Source organism: Hordeum vulgare, chromosome 7H (assembly GCF_904849725.1).
Source record: "Hordeum vulgare subsp. vulgare chromosome 7H, MorexV3_pseudomolecules_assembly, whole genome shotgun sequence".
In the NCBI taxonomy this organism is placed as follows: Eukaryota; Viridiplantae; Streptophyta; class Magnoliopsida; order Poales; family Poaceae; genus Hordeum; species Hordeum vulgare.
The window spans coordinates 342302473-342316544 of NC_058524.1; the positions used below are offsets into that span (position 1 = coordinate 342302473).

Consider the following 14072-nt stretch of genomic DNA (forward strand, 5'->3'; position numbering starts at 1 on the left):
TATGATCTCTTCGCGGCCTTGTTGGTTGATTCCAGACTGACGCAAGTAGCCCTGTCTTTTGGCATACATTTCATATCTGCCTGCAGGGCAACCCAAACAGAGTCAACTACTTACAAGAAGAGTGCTAAAATCTCAAATTGAATGTATAGGATACCAGTGCATGGTTTGCATGTACCAACTGTATTGCTGCATTTGCATCATTTTTGGTTTACAACATGTTCATAGTTTCTGAAATAAAACATAACTGATTGCAGACACCGAGGTGTGTACGAGGAGACAACTTACTTCATATGACTGTTCCACTAGGGAGTAAAGCATCCTTGATCACAGTTACGATGCCACTTTTGATGAAGTATCCATCTGTCTCCCTCGCCGCTTCTTGAACATTGTCAACATTGATTATCTACAATATACCAATGAGTCCAGATCACTACCAAAAACAACGCACAGTGCGTGATATCATGTTCAAGGAAATGGATATACAATATAGGATATGTTTGGTTCACAGGATTATGATAACATAGAAATAGAAAGAAAATGACAAAAAAGAGGGTAGGAATGGAAGTGCAAAACAAGTTTTCACCCTAATATAAGTCTGCTTCTAAGGAATAGAACATAGGACAACAACAGCAAAGCCTTTCAGTCCCAAACAAGTTGGGGTAGGCTAGAGTTGAAATCCATCCGATATCAAAACCAAGTCATGGTTCTGGCAGTGAATAACTAACTTCCACACACCCCTCTCCATGGCTAAATCTTTGGTGATATTCCAGTTCTTCAGGTCACTCTTTAGAGACTCCTCCCATGTCAAGTTTGGTCTACCCCGACCTCCCTTGACATTATCAGCATGTCTTAACCATCCGCTAATGACAGTCAAATCAAAGTCAAAGCACATGAAGAAGGATAACTAAGACGGAAGTCAAGTAGATTATAAAATTCCTGCGATTTTCCTTTCGAAGTGTGATCAAAGGAACTTTCCTCCACTTCTCCTTTGAACAAAACGAATGAACAGTGATGCTAAAAGAAAATATCCTCTTCCTACATTTTTCTCACTTTTCCTATGAACCCGACAAGACCTAAAGCTTGTTATATAATGGTTACATTTTGGACATTACCGTGAGAAAAGTTATGTTCAAGTTACATATTCAGCATGACAATGTTGCAGTGTGTTATGACCGGTACTACGAACCAACGGAGGAGGCCCAATGGGCAGGATTAGTTACGGGCTTAGCCCATGTTATCTTAGTTATCTTAGTGTCCAAGTTATCTTAGAGTCCAAGTTATCTTAGTGATCTTAGAGTCCAAGTTATCGAGATTATATAAACCAATGTAAACAACTCTTTTGGGAATTAAGCAATATAGTCATAACTCTATTGCCCGGCTCCCAGAGGAGCCGGAACCCTAGCTGCGCTGCCGCCTTCCACCGCCGCCGCCTCCCTCTCGCGCGCAACGGCGTCCCGCCGCCGGCCGCCGCGAGACAGCCCTCGCCAACTCCGCTTCATCCCCTACAACCTCCGCCCTAGACCCGGTAGAACCTTAGCGGTTCCTACCACAGTGGAAAAGAAAAAGAGAAACCAATAGATGTTTAAGCATAAGTATATCAATATGGCATACCATCACGTTATCTCCAATACGAGCATTCTTGTCAATGATTGCTCTTTTGATGTGTGAATTCTTTCCAATACCAATGGGAATGCCACCTTTTTCAGCAAGGAGTTTCTTATCAGCTTCAGTCTGTTGAACAATAAAAGAAGGGGTGAGTACATCACTTTGGCAGAAGCATATTACACCTGTCTGATTTTACCTCATAGTAGTCCGCACCCATTAGCAACGTGTCCTCTATTATTGCACCTTCAGATATGCAGGAACGGAGTCCAACTACTGAATGGTGTATCTTGCAGTTCTACGTGGAGAGCAAAGAAAGGCAAATGTAACTTAGAAGTCTTTATAACACACAGCATCAAAAATCACTTGAGAGAAGATATAACAATCACAGCCCATAAAGAAGTATAGATGGTTTTGAAATATGTCTTTAAAAGCTTAAGGTTTGTTAGCACGAAATGGAACACCTGAAGAAGGGTTAGCATACCGAGAGCCAACTGAAAAAGGCTACTTACTTTAATAACACATCCTTCACCAATTACACTGTCTGTCACATCAGCATCAAGAACCTTTGAAGGAGGCAAGTGTCGAGGTTGTGTGTAAATGGGAGCAGAACGGTCATAGAAACTGTATTCAAATTGAACGTATACATTAAATCAATAGGGGACAATTCTAACACTTTACATGCATGCAATTTCATAATATTTGTCCACAACAAGGCAAAAAATGAAAGCGCACCTGAAATCAGGTATTGGTTTTTTGGTAATTCCCAAATTTGCATTATAGAATGCCTCAATTGTACCAATATCTTCCCAGTAACCGTCGTATAGGTATGCTTGTACCTGTCGGCAACAATAACAAAACTCTTAAGAAGCACATATCACAACTATGAATGCCAATGGAAGTGTGTTGAACTGGTATGGGCTGTATGGCCCATCTCACTTAAGCCCACAAGGCCCAGCCCTTGAGATGGCCTAGAAGGAGGTGTTCCCAGTCCTCCCGAGTGAGCCAGCCGCCACACATCCACAACACCCATGACCCATCTGGAGGTAGTCCTCTCCCCCTCCCGTTTCTACATGGTATCAGAGGCCAGCGACGGCGGGGCCTGAGAAGACGGCGGCGACGTCCGGCGAGGTGGCGGCGGATTTGGGCGGCGTCCGGTGAGGCAGCGGCGGATCTGGGAGGCGCGGTGTGGCTGCGCAGGAGGTGCGGCTCGTTGGAGAGGAAGGAGAGGTGGAGCTGTTGTGCTGCGCGGCAGAGGAAGAAGGAGAGGTGGAGCTGCTGTGCTGCGCGGCAGGAGGAGGAAGCTGAGGAGCGGCTTGGTCTCCCCGAGAGTGGGTTGTGCTGTGGCTGCTGCTTGCTCCTCAGCGTGGTGGGCTGTGGTGCTGCGGGAGGAGAAGAGGAGAAGGATAGTGGAGAAGGGCAGCTCCTTGTTGTGCTGCTGTGTGTGCGTGTGTCTGCAGGGGACCGGGAGCTGGAGAACTGCTGCGGGGGTTGGCTGCTGTTGGAGGCCAAGATCCTCTGGAACTGCTGCTGTTTGCAGAGGAAGGAGGAAGAGAACTGCTGCTGTTTGCAGAGGAAGAAGGAAGAGAACTGCTGCTGGAGGAAGAGGCTGTGGTTGCTGCTTGCACTTGGAGCTGCTGGGTGCTGCTGCTAGCCAGGGGGCGTAAAGGGACCAACCGTGCAGCTGTAGGGCTGTGCTGCTGAGGGCTGCTGTTGCTGATTACCGGATCGGAGATGGCTGAACCAAATGCGCTTGCTGAGGCTTTCGAGAAGCTCGCTAAGATCCTCGCAGAGTCCAACTCTGGGGCCATCGTTCCTCGACAGGAAGTGGCTCAGAAGCTCGAAATGTCACCCCTGGACATGAAGCTGGAGGGGGCCACAAATTACTTGAGTTGGTCCAGGAGGGCATTGCTGACCGTAGAACAGAAGGAACTTGATGGGCACTTACTGGATACGATTGATGAACCAGGAGACAGGAATACCGCGGAGGGAAAGAGGTGGAAGGTCATAAACTCCGTGCTCGTTGGCTGGTTGTTGAACTCAGTGGTGCCCTCCATTGGACGCTCTGTGGAGGGACTATCCACTCCGAGATATGGAAGACCCTATCCACCCAATACTCAGGCAAGGGTAATTTCATGCTAATCGCTCAGATTGAGGGGAAGATCAGTCGGTTGCGCCAAGGTGACGACATGTCCGTGATGGCATATGTGGCAGAGTTGCAGGCTTTGTGGGCGGAGCAGGATAATTGTGATCCTTTGGAACTCTATGATGCGGCTTGCATCGAGTCAGGGTGCAAGTGGATTGCACGCGGGTGTGTGCTGAAACTTGTGGCAACAGTTCGCAGATTGCTTGACAAAGGGACTGGGAACAAAGGACTGTAACTTGGCATGTTACAAGATCGAAATGCTAGATATCTACCACCCATCTTGAGGGGGAGTGTTGAACCGGTATGGGCTGTATGGCCCATCTCACTTAAGCCCGGAAGGCCTAGCCCTTGAGATGACCTAGAAGGAGGTGTTTCCAGTCCTCCCGAGTGAGCCAGCCGCCACACATCCACAACACCCATGACCCATCTGGAGGTAGTCCTCTCCCCCTCCCGTTTCTACAAAGTGCATATCCAATAACCTATTGTATCCCTTTCCGAACGATAAACATATGACTTGACAGTTTCTCTGAGGCTAAAATGATTCAAATCATAAAAGCAGAAGCAGCGAAAAAAAACTACTAACTCAATGAGCTTTGCCTACCCTCATGCCAGTGCTAGTTGCACCAGGAATAACTTCACTTCCGAAGTCATTAGCTCCAGGAAATTGCTCACGGAGAAGCTGAAGCATCACATGTTTGCTAATAACATAGATACCCATGCTAGCAATATAAGGCATTTCCTTTGCCCTCGCATCTTCAAGGCCAAGTATGGTCGTATCAACCTACAAGATCAAAACAGGCAGCAACATGGTGTAAATGCATTCAACACAAGAGATTTTTGGTGTAATAAATGATGGTTCACAACTGTATATCTGAAATTAGTTAGAAAGGCACAGCGCCAGTGTACCATTACAAGACCAAAACAGGTAGCAACATGGTGTAAATGCATTCAACAGAAGAGATTTTGTGGTGTAATGAATGATGGTTCACAACTGTATATCTGAAATTAGTTAGAAAGGCACAGTGTCAGTGTACCATCATAGCTTTCAACTGTTCTCCTTTTGGTTTCTCTGCGAATTCAATTATCCTCCCTTCTTCATCGATTTTCATAAGGCCAAATGCAGTTGCACGTTCCTCATCCATGGGCAAGGCAGCAACAGTAATATCAGCATCCGTTTCTCTGTGTGCCTGAATAAACTTTTCATAGTCCATTCGGTACAGGTGATCTCCAGCAAGAATTAGATACTCCATAACATTATGCTCCTCGAATAGCCACAAGTACTGCCTTACAGCATCTGCAGTACCCTGAGGTAAGATGATAGGACAAAGTGAATACCCTACAAAAGCTTGCATGGGACCCTAGCAACACTTTATGTAGTTTATGATTATCAAGAAGTGAGCAGAGCTCACTTTATTAGGGGAGTGGATCTACAGCCCAGCCACCCAGGTTCAAGTCCTCACGGACATGACTTTGGTTCTTATTATCTAGAAAAACGCTGTAGGGTAACTGATTTGACATAAAATAGCAGAAACTGCATGTAGCTGTGTGGTATAGCACTCACAATCTAAAGCAGAAGCTATGATGAATAGTATTATTATAACGGCAAACATACGAAAGTATGAAACATAGTTTGATCTGCTGTGTTTACTTATAAATGATGATGACTGGCTAATGCTCATAAGAATCAAAATCAAAGTTACATCACTGACCATTCACGTATACTAATTCAAAATTTGCAACTAGTGAACTTGTTCAGGACCAGATCTTGGTACGCAAAACAGATTCGTATAATTCAGAAACACTGTTAAAATCAATTCATGAAAATTTCTGAGCATCTCTACTTGAGCTTAAAACTGTGGTGTGATAGCATGCTATTAAATTGAATTATTTAGAAAATCGGAAATAATAAATAGAGGACTATTAGGGCAGTATCCAAATAATAATTCTTATAATCTACATCAAGGTTCTGTAAAAAGGAATATCAATGACGTCTTGGAACAGATTGTCTCTTTTCTATTCTGGTTCTTGGAAGGCTGGCCCTGGGATTTCCACAGAGGGTGAAATGATACAATCACGAGTACTTATGAAGGAATTATAGATTTTGCCTTCTTCTAAATGCTAACATGAGACAAATTATGATGTTCATCAGTAGATGAATCTCGCATTTCACATTAAACAAAAACACTTAAATAACAATGAATGAGATACCTGGAACCAGTCAGGGTTATCTGGGCTCTGCTGTGCAGCAAGGACTTCAACAAATCCTTCATTCTTGTAACCTCCAATGTTGCTCCCATAGGCTCGTGAGAGATGACGATTAAGAGAAGCTGAGTTGAACTGTGTGAGCACATAGATCTTTGATATGTTGCTGTTCAGACAATTACTGACAGGAATATCAATAAGCCTGTAGTTGGCACCCAATGGCACTGCAGGCTTTGCACGCTTCTTCGTCAGGGGATACAATCTAGTCCCTGCACCACCTCCAAGAATGATACCGAGAACACTCTGCACAAACAGCAGAAACTCATCAATTGCCTATTGCAAAGTAAATCAAACAAAGAACGAAGAAACAAGTGTTCCAGACGGTTGGCACTGAGTTCAGCTTGTTTATCACCAAAAGAGATCATGGAATGAATGTGACATGGGGCAACAAGTTCATCCAATAAACTGAAGCTACAATGTCTACCAATCTTTTGTAGATACTGGGCATCTGGCTGGTGAATAGTTCTGACCTTTTATTTATCAATCAAGCTGGAACTTATGTTTAGTTTTTTCTTCCGAATATGGGTTTAATTGGACGTCAGATGTCTCAATCAGCATTGCAGCTGAGATGTGATCCAAGTTATTCCTGTTGTGTATAACTTTTTCACATCACGTAGAGTCTTCACCAGCACAGAAGACCCCAATCTATTATCTCGCCTAAAACTCGCCTGGTTGTATTACTTTGTTTAGTTGTGTTGATGCCAGAACGGTTTGTGAGGAAGAGAGGCAACCACCATTGATTTGCACCACGTGGAATAGACTCTACTACCCTTTTAATTAAAATGAAAGGGTAAGTTTTAATGTCCACCACATCCAAAATCGTAATGTTTTTATAAAGGGTGTACTGAAGCAAAACTCAAAGAAGAAAACTGAATAAGTTACAAATAAAAATCCAAGAACTTGATCTGATTGCCCAGTGGTCTTTAAGAGCCACATGTCATGGATCATGCCATCTTCTTTATAAATTTCTTATGGGGCTCACACGGTCAGACCCACACCAATTGATTAAGTAGGACTGTACAACAAACGCCCACAGTTGCCACATTTACTGAAATCTAGTACAAATAAATAATTGGAGCAAATGAAAATGTCCACATGATTAGTCAAAAGTTCATGCTATGCGCTAGTAGCAAAGTAGAGTAGTATTTTTGTTATCATCTCTAAGAAATGTCCACATGAGAACACAAGACGCGAACCACATTTGCGCATCTAAATTACCGAGGCAATAACTTCCCGCATGTGTCAAATTCTCATCCGGAAAGATACGGACGCAACGGATCAGGGCAGCGAGACAAGACTAGGCGGCCAAGAAGCGCCGCATTTGGCTAGGCGAGGCGGCGTACCGTGCTTGCGTCGGGGTCGAGACAAGTCTGGGAGCTCTTGGAGTCTGACACGGCACGTGGGGAGAAGAAGAAGGGCCGCCGCGGAACCGGACGCGCGACCAACCCGCGCGGGCGCTGGCGCCGTCCTCGTGGCGCGCAGAGGAGGCGGAGGGAGTCGCAGGAGGTGGACGCGGCAGCGGTCACGGCGGAGGCTCGGTGCGGAGGGATCAGGATCTTGGAAGGGGAGGCGGCCGCGGCCATCGCCATTGAGGTGGATGACGAGCTCGAGTCACGGGGCTCCCGTGGCGAGAGATCACGAGGGGTAAGGGAGAGAGATACGCCTGACACCGAGTGGTGCAGTGTGGCTGAGTAAATTTAACTAATCTTTTCGTAAGATCTTTCCATTTTCAGTTTTTTGCCATTTTTCTTTTAGAGAGAGCTGCGTGGGAGTGAGAGAGATCGTGAGCAGCGGCACTTTTGGAATGACCTCCTTGAGGAGTACATAGCCACGATGATTTTGGAATATCAATGGTAAACTTCTTTCTCTCTTAATTGTCTTTTCAGATTTTTCTGCTTGACAGGCATAGCACATACTCTCCGTCTTAAAAAAATTATCATGGATTTATCTAACGGATGTATCTAATCGTGTTTTAAGGTTAGATATATTTGTAGCTAGATAAATTTAAGACAATAATTTTAAAAAGAACGTAATATATAAGATAGAACAGTGGAAGATAAAGACTCTGATAGCGTTCACACGTTCAATCGGGGAGACCATCGACCGAACGAATTCATCCGCACACATCACACTATATCATCGCATGTATGCATAAATGATGAAACTAATGATGGCAATATTTTTTTAAAAAATTTAGCTTTTAAAATGATTTATCTTTTAAATTAAAAATCCGATTGAAAACATATTTTCATCATTAAATTCGTCACAACGAGATTTCTGAAACTAGATTTCATATGTTTCAATGGCTTTTTGGGGTTAAAAGCTGTCATGTTTGTTGCACATAAATTGTTTTTACGCTAAAGTTATCATGATATATTTTAACAATTTTTTCTTCTACATTTAAAGTAATTTTGTCATGTTATAAAAAAATAAGAAACTAAAACTTATCATGGTGAATTATGAAAAATTGCCATGATCCATGAAATATTTTTGGCACGGTTCATAACTAAAACAAAATATGTCGTTAAATTACTTTAAAAATGCATAGTCAATGACTTAATTTTGACGTGAACCATAAATTAAAATTGTCATGGTGAATTACTTAAATTTGTCATGTTCCATGGTAGCTTTAAAATCTTGAGAAAATTATATATAAAACATATCATGACAACTTTAGTGTAAAAACTATGTTAACTTGAGGATAAGCATCATGATAACTTTTGGCCCAAAAAATGTCGTTGAAACTTATCAATATGCGATGTAGTTTTAAAAATCTGGTGGAAGCAGATTTAATGATGAGAATGGATTTTTAATCGTATTTTTTATTGAAGAGAAAAAAATTGGAGTTCGAAAAACTAAAAAGATATCGCTCACTTCATGTGTTGTGTTGTGTTGTATATGCATGCATGTGATGATGTGGCTCTGGAGTGTCTTTTAATTATGCTTGAAGCTGCCCCAAAGAAGCCTTTCCTAAGACTTCCTAAAAATAATATTACTCCATATGATACTCAAAGATGGAACAGAAAACGAAAATCATAGTTAAGATAGCACCACTTACATCAATAGCATGGGGATTGAGATCTGCATGCTTCGATGAGCTCTTATGACTATAAACGTTGCATTGTTCATGCTTGGAAGGGGAGGGCAAGGGAACTTTAGATGCCAAAGGTACATCCATCACCGAGGGATATAAAATGGAAGGATATAGATATTGAGTGATGTGTGAGTTCACTTTTGAAGTCATAAGGAAACTCTTCTTTTATTTATAGGCGAAGGAAGTATATGCACGTACAAAAAAGAGCACATGAATATCCATGTGCGACGAAATTAGTTCGCATGTGACAAGCTGTAAAGTTTTTGGCGTACTACATATGCTCTTCGCTTTATTGGCAACAAGTTTATTCACACACAAAAAACATATATGGATAGTTTTGTGCGACGAAATTAGTTGAACTGGAAAAAAAATGTGTTCTAGATATGCTCTTCGCTTTATTGGCATCGAGTTTAGCCATACAAAAATCATACATAGCTCTCTTATTTCCAGAACATGCCCAAGAATGGTGTACAACTTTTATGGAAGAAATGACAAAGATGCCATGCTGCATAGAAGCTTACAACTCTCGAAGGATCCAGCTGACCCACAACAAAAAACAAAAAGGCTACTTTTCGTTAGTGACTACCGACGTGCTTAAGGTACTTCCAAAACACACACCTCGCAACAACCTCATTCACATGCATTACAATTCCTCCCTCCACAAGGCATGCCCATTGGAAGCCGTAGAATGAGACTCACCATTGAAGGCACTATTTTGGTGTCTCCTAAGTTATGATTGTCTAGTGATCCATGGCCTCCCTCGATGATGGAGGCTACATGTGAAAGCACATGTGCTCCCTTGAAAGTTTTGATAATTCATGACAACATACATTATCTCTAGGACTAATAGTTTGTGACAGCCCCTATGCTATTCTTCCCCTTCCTTGTAATCTTTCCTTGCATGTCAACCTTGATATGGTATTATACGTGGTGTGAGCCCATCATTGTGTCTTCATCCATGTGCATTAGACATCATGCATGGCATCATCCTTTGTCTTGTCTTGTTGTTTGTGTTGCACCTTTGGTGATTGAAAGTGGAGTGCCTTGTGAGTGTGGCTTTGTGTTGATTGTGTGATGAGTGTGGGTGCAACAAGAGCCACTTCAAAACCCTTGTTGCACCATGACCATAAAACCCTTCCCTCTCTTTTCAATTTATTGTGGTTGTTTTAAAGTTTTTGTTTTGGCCCATTAAAAATGTTCATCTTCTCTGGAAAATCCTTTTAATATTTGCGGGTGGCAACACTCTCTTCTGGGTTTTATTTTCCCTTTGTTTTTATTTTAAAACAGAGCCAATTTCAAATAAACCAATTTATTTTTCTTTACTCTAAAATGCCACGCCTATTTTTGTAAATGGGGGGAACATTTTAGATGCCCAATTTTTTTAACTCCTTTCCCTAGCCCCTGGCTTTTAATTCAATTCTGTTTTGATTTTAATTAGAACTTGTTTGAGAGTGAGAGAGAGAGAAGGCCAGATGGGCTCTCCTGGCCCATCACCCTCCTGCGTGGCCCAAGCTCCCCCCTAACGGCACTGTCGCCATCTCCTTCTCCCTTTTCCGTCAGAGTGAGACCGCGTGTGAGAGGAGGTGCCACCGTGGCCCTCACGGACGTCGAGGTCCATCTCCCGTCGCGCCTATATAGCCCTGCCAATCCTAGGGTTCCGCGCCCCTCCTATCGCCGCCGCCATCCCTCTTCTCCACTCCATCATCTCCCTACCCCGGTAAGTTCAGAGAGAGATCGTCAGGTTCAGAGCGAGAGCAGGGGATCATCCTCGTCGTCCCCGCCTTCTCCTTCATCGTCAGCAGCCTCTCCGCGGCGTCTGAGGCGCCCGCGAGGAAGCTGGCATTGTCCTTGTCCCGTTCCCGCGCTAGGAGAGGTCGAGCCCCCTCCATGGCGTCGGCCCCGTCGTCGCATCACCGGCGCGGAAGCTTCACTGCAGCAGGCCACTCCAAGCATCTTCTTCCTGCGCGCCTCGTTCTCGCCTTCGGTGCAACCTAGGTGAGCAGAGTAGACCCTCTTGCCCTCTCCCGCGTGCTCGATCCGCTCGTCGTAGCGTAGCATCGTCGCTGTCGCGTTCCGCCATGGCCAGAAGCGCAAGCTTCTTGCGCCGCCAGTAGGTTCCCCCTTCCGCCGCATTAGCCCTGGGAATGGAACCCCCTAGGATTTCCGCACCCCCGCCGGTCAGTTGTTGCAGTCACCGTTGCCGCATCGTCGCCGGAGTCGAGCTCCTCCTTCCATCTTCTCAAGGTAGAAGAAGATAGGGCGTCGTGTAGATATCCTATTAGGTGCCGAACCGTTTCTGTTTTAGATACCCCTCCTAGGCCAGTGGTTCCAGCGCCGCTCCTCGACCCCGTGGTCGTGGGTTCGAATCCCCGCCGGCGTCCCTTCGTTGTTCCTCCCTGTTGCGGTTAGCTGTGGAGTAAGATAGGTGGCTAGTGGAGCCTGGTGGTAGCTAGTGTGGTGTGTGTGCATGAGGTGCAGGTTTCGACTCCCCCCTGCACCTTTTCTTTTGTGTGGTTTGTGTGTGTGTGGCGTGTGTGCAAGGGATCCCTTGTGGCCATGTGTGGGATCCCATGTGCCTATATATGTGCGTGTGTGTGTGTGGCTGTGTGTGTTGTGGGGCTTGGCCCACTTGCATACACCCACTAGAGGGCCCCGGTGCAATAACCAGTGGGCCCCATGCCATATTGTTTTTTTTTTGTGTGTTTTGAGTTGTTTTCTATTTTTAGGTATAGTCCAAATAGGGATATAGCCGGTTTTGGCCTATGCCAAATTAGGCAGTTTTGACTTATAGATTTATTGGGCCAATGTGTATTTCTCTTCTTATTTGTGGCTGTGATATTACCTTTTGTGGATTAATTCCAGAAGTGGGAATTACCTAATCTGGTATATACCAGATATGGCAGGGCAAGAACAGTTCATGTTCTTGGCACGGTACGTTTTAATCTTGTGGAGTATTTCTTTTGTTGTTTGTGTTGTTTTCCTGCATGCATATATAACAGTGTAATATATGGATTTGGGGTAGGAGAACCCAAGGAATTCAATGGTGGCACTGGATTCCAGTTTTGAGCAGTTTTGCAGAAGTGTCACTTTGTGATGAGGTGACACATGTTTACCTTTGTAGGTTGGTTTAAGTGCATAATTAGGGGTTGGGCATTCATGCGTCATATTAGGGTGTGCATCATATCGTGCTTGTGTTGTGGTGTATATCGTGTATTGATTCTTGTTTCTGGTTTGCTTCGTCTCGATAGTGTTCCGCAAGTGTGTCGGAATGTGAGGATCCGTTCGACTACGTCGGTTCGCCATCTTCACGGAGTCGTTCTTCTTCCAAGAGGGATCTCGGGAAAGATGATCATTTCCCTAGATACCATTACTATCATTGCCATGCTAGTTGGTTCGTTTCTATCGCTATGTCTTGTTGCCTACCACCTGTTAAATGCCACCCTCTCAACATAGCCACGAAAACCCTCAACCTGTTCAGAACCTAGCAAACCACTGTTTGGCTATGTTACTGCTTACTTAACCATGTGTTAGCATTGCTAGTTGCAGGTGCAATTGCTTCCATGTGTTTACATGGGTTCCTTGTTATATCACCAAATTACTGCTATTTTATTTAATGCACCTATATACTTGGTAAAACATGGAAGGCTCATTCTTTCTAGCCTGGTGTTTTGTTCCACCTTTGCCCCCTTAGTTTCGGCTAGCGGTGTTATATTCCATAGTTGAGCGCTCCTAACAAAATCGGGGTTGTTATGAGGACCCCCTTGATAATTTGTTTTAGTTTAAACTGGTCTGGCAAGGCCCAACTTTGGTAGTACATTTGCCTAATAACTAATGGACCACATAGGGAGTAATTAACCCGAGGAAACTTAATCAACCCCCGGGCCAGTGCTCCTCATGAGTGTTGGTCCAAAAAGGGCAGACTGCGGGGCCACCACGGGGCAACTCGAGGTTTGGTTTTACCCGTAGGCTTTCCCATTCGGTCGTGTCCTAAGAACGAGATACACGGCTCCTATCGGATTCGTCGACACGTCGGGCGGCCTTGCTGGATTAGTTTTACCTTTAACAAAATATCTTGTGCATCGGGATTCCGGTGAGACTTTGGGACTTCTCAGAGTAGAGGTTTTCCACTAAGGAATCCAATGAAGTCACGAGTTTCATGATTGAGGCTTTCTATGTGGCTTGTGGTAATTTATGATGGACTAGTTGGAGCACCTCTGCAGGGTTAAATCTTTTGGAAAGCCGTGCACACGGTTATGTGGCAACGTGGAAACTTTGTTTAACATCCGATTATAGATAACTTGAAGTTAACTTAATTAAAACTTGCCAACTGAGTGTGTACCGTGACTATCTCTTTCGTGAGCTCCTTCTCCAATCGAGGACACGGTGGGGTTACGTTTGACGTAAGTAGGTGTTCAGGATCATTCATTTGATCATCAGTAGTTCACGTCCATTATGCGTAGATCATTCCCCCTCTTATTCTTGTACTCGTAAGTTAGCCACCTCATATATTGCTTAGTCGCTTGCTGCAGCCTCACTCCTTAACCATACCTCACCTACTAATCTTTGCTAGTCTTGGTACCTTTGGAAATGAGATTGCAGGTACTGGTAAATCGATATTAAGACATGAGCGCGATCATTGTTCATTTGGAGTTTCTTCGTCTTCTTCTTCTTCATCGATCTAGGATGGGTTCCAGGCTCGCAGCCTGGGATAGCACGGATGGACGTCGTTCTTTTATCGTTTGTTTTCATCCATAGACGAACCTGCTCTTCTTTATGATGATTGTATGTATTGTACTGATGTGACTCTGATGTAGCTTGTGGTGAGTGTAAGCCAATTCCGTATACTCATCTTTTCAGTACATGTATTTGTAACGATATCCATTCTTGCGAAACGACGAGATGCGCTTCTATCCCCGTCGAGGCCCTCATGCTAAAATAAGGATAGGATCGCATCTTGGGCGTTACAAG

The 14072-nt window shown here is 44.2% G+C and overlaps 1 protein-coding gene across 2 annotated transcripts; it reads right to left on the reverse strand.

Annotated features, from left to right (window-relative positions):
- Positions 1-284: 284 nt before the first annotated feature.
- On the reverse strand, positions 285-9255 carry LOC123407122 (glucose-1-phosphate adenylyltransferase small subunit, chloroplastic/amyloplastic). 2 transcript variants are annotated; one of them, XM_045100178.1, is made up of 9 exons: positions 9069-9255; positions 5957-6253; positions 4783-5052; positions 4350-4529; positions 2338-2441; positions 2115-2226; positions 1802-1900; positions 1612-1731; positions 285-403 (listed from the first exon to the last, which is right to left on the reverse strand). In XM_045100178.1, the coding sequence occupies exons 1-9, from the start codon at positions 9252-9254 to the stop codon at positions 287-289; spliced, it is 1485 nt and encodes a 494-aa protein (XP_044956113.1). In that variant the 5' UTR covers position 9255; the 3' UTR covers positions 285-286. The 2 variants fall into 2 exon arrangements, with proteins under 2 accessions (XP_044956113.1, XP_044956112.1); XM_045100177.1 differs by lacking the exon at positions 9069-9255 and adding an exon at positions 7354-7729 and having other exon boundaries at positions 286-403.
- Positions 9256-14072: the final 4817 nt, after the last annotated feature.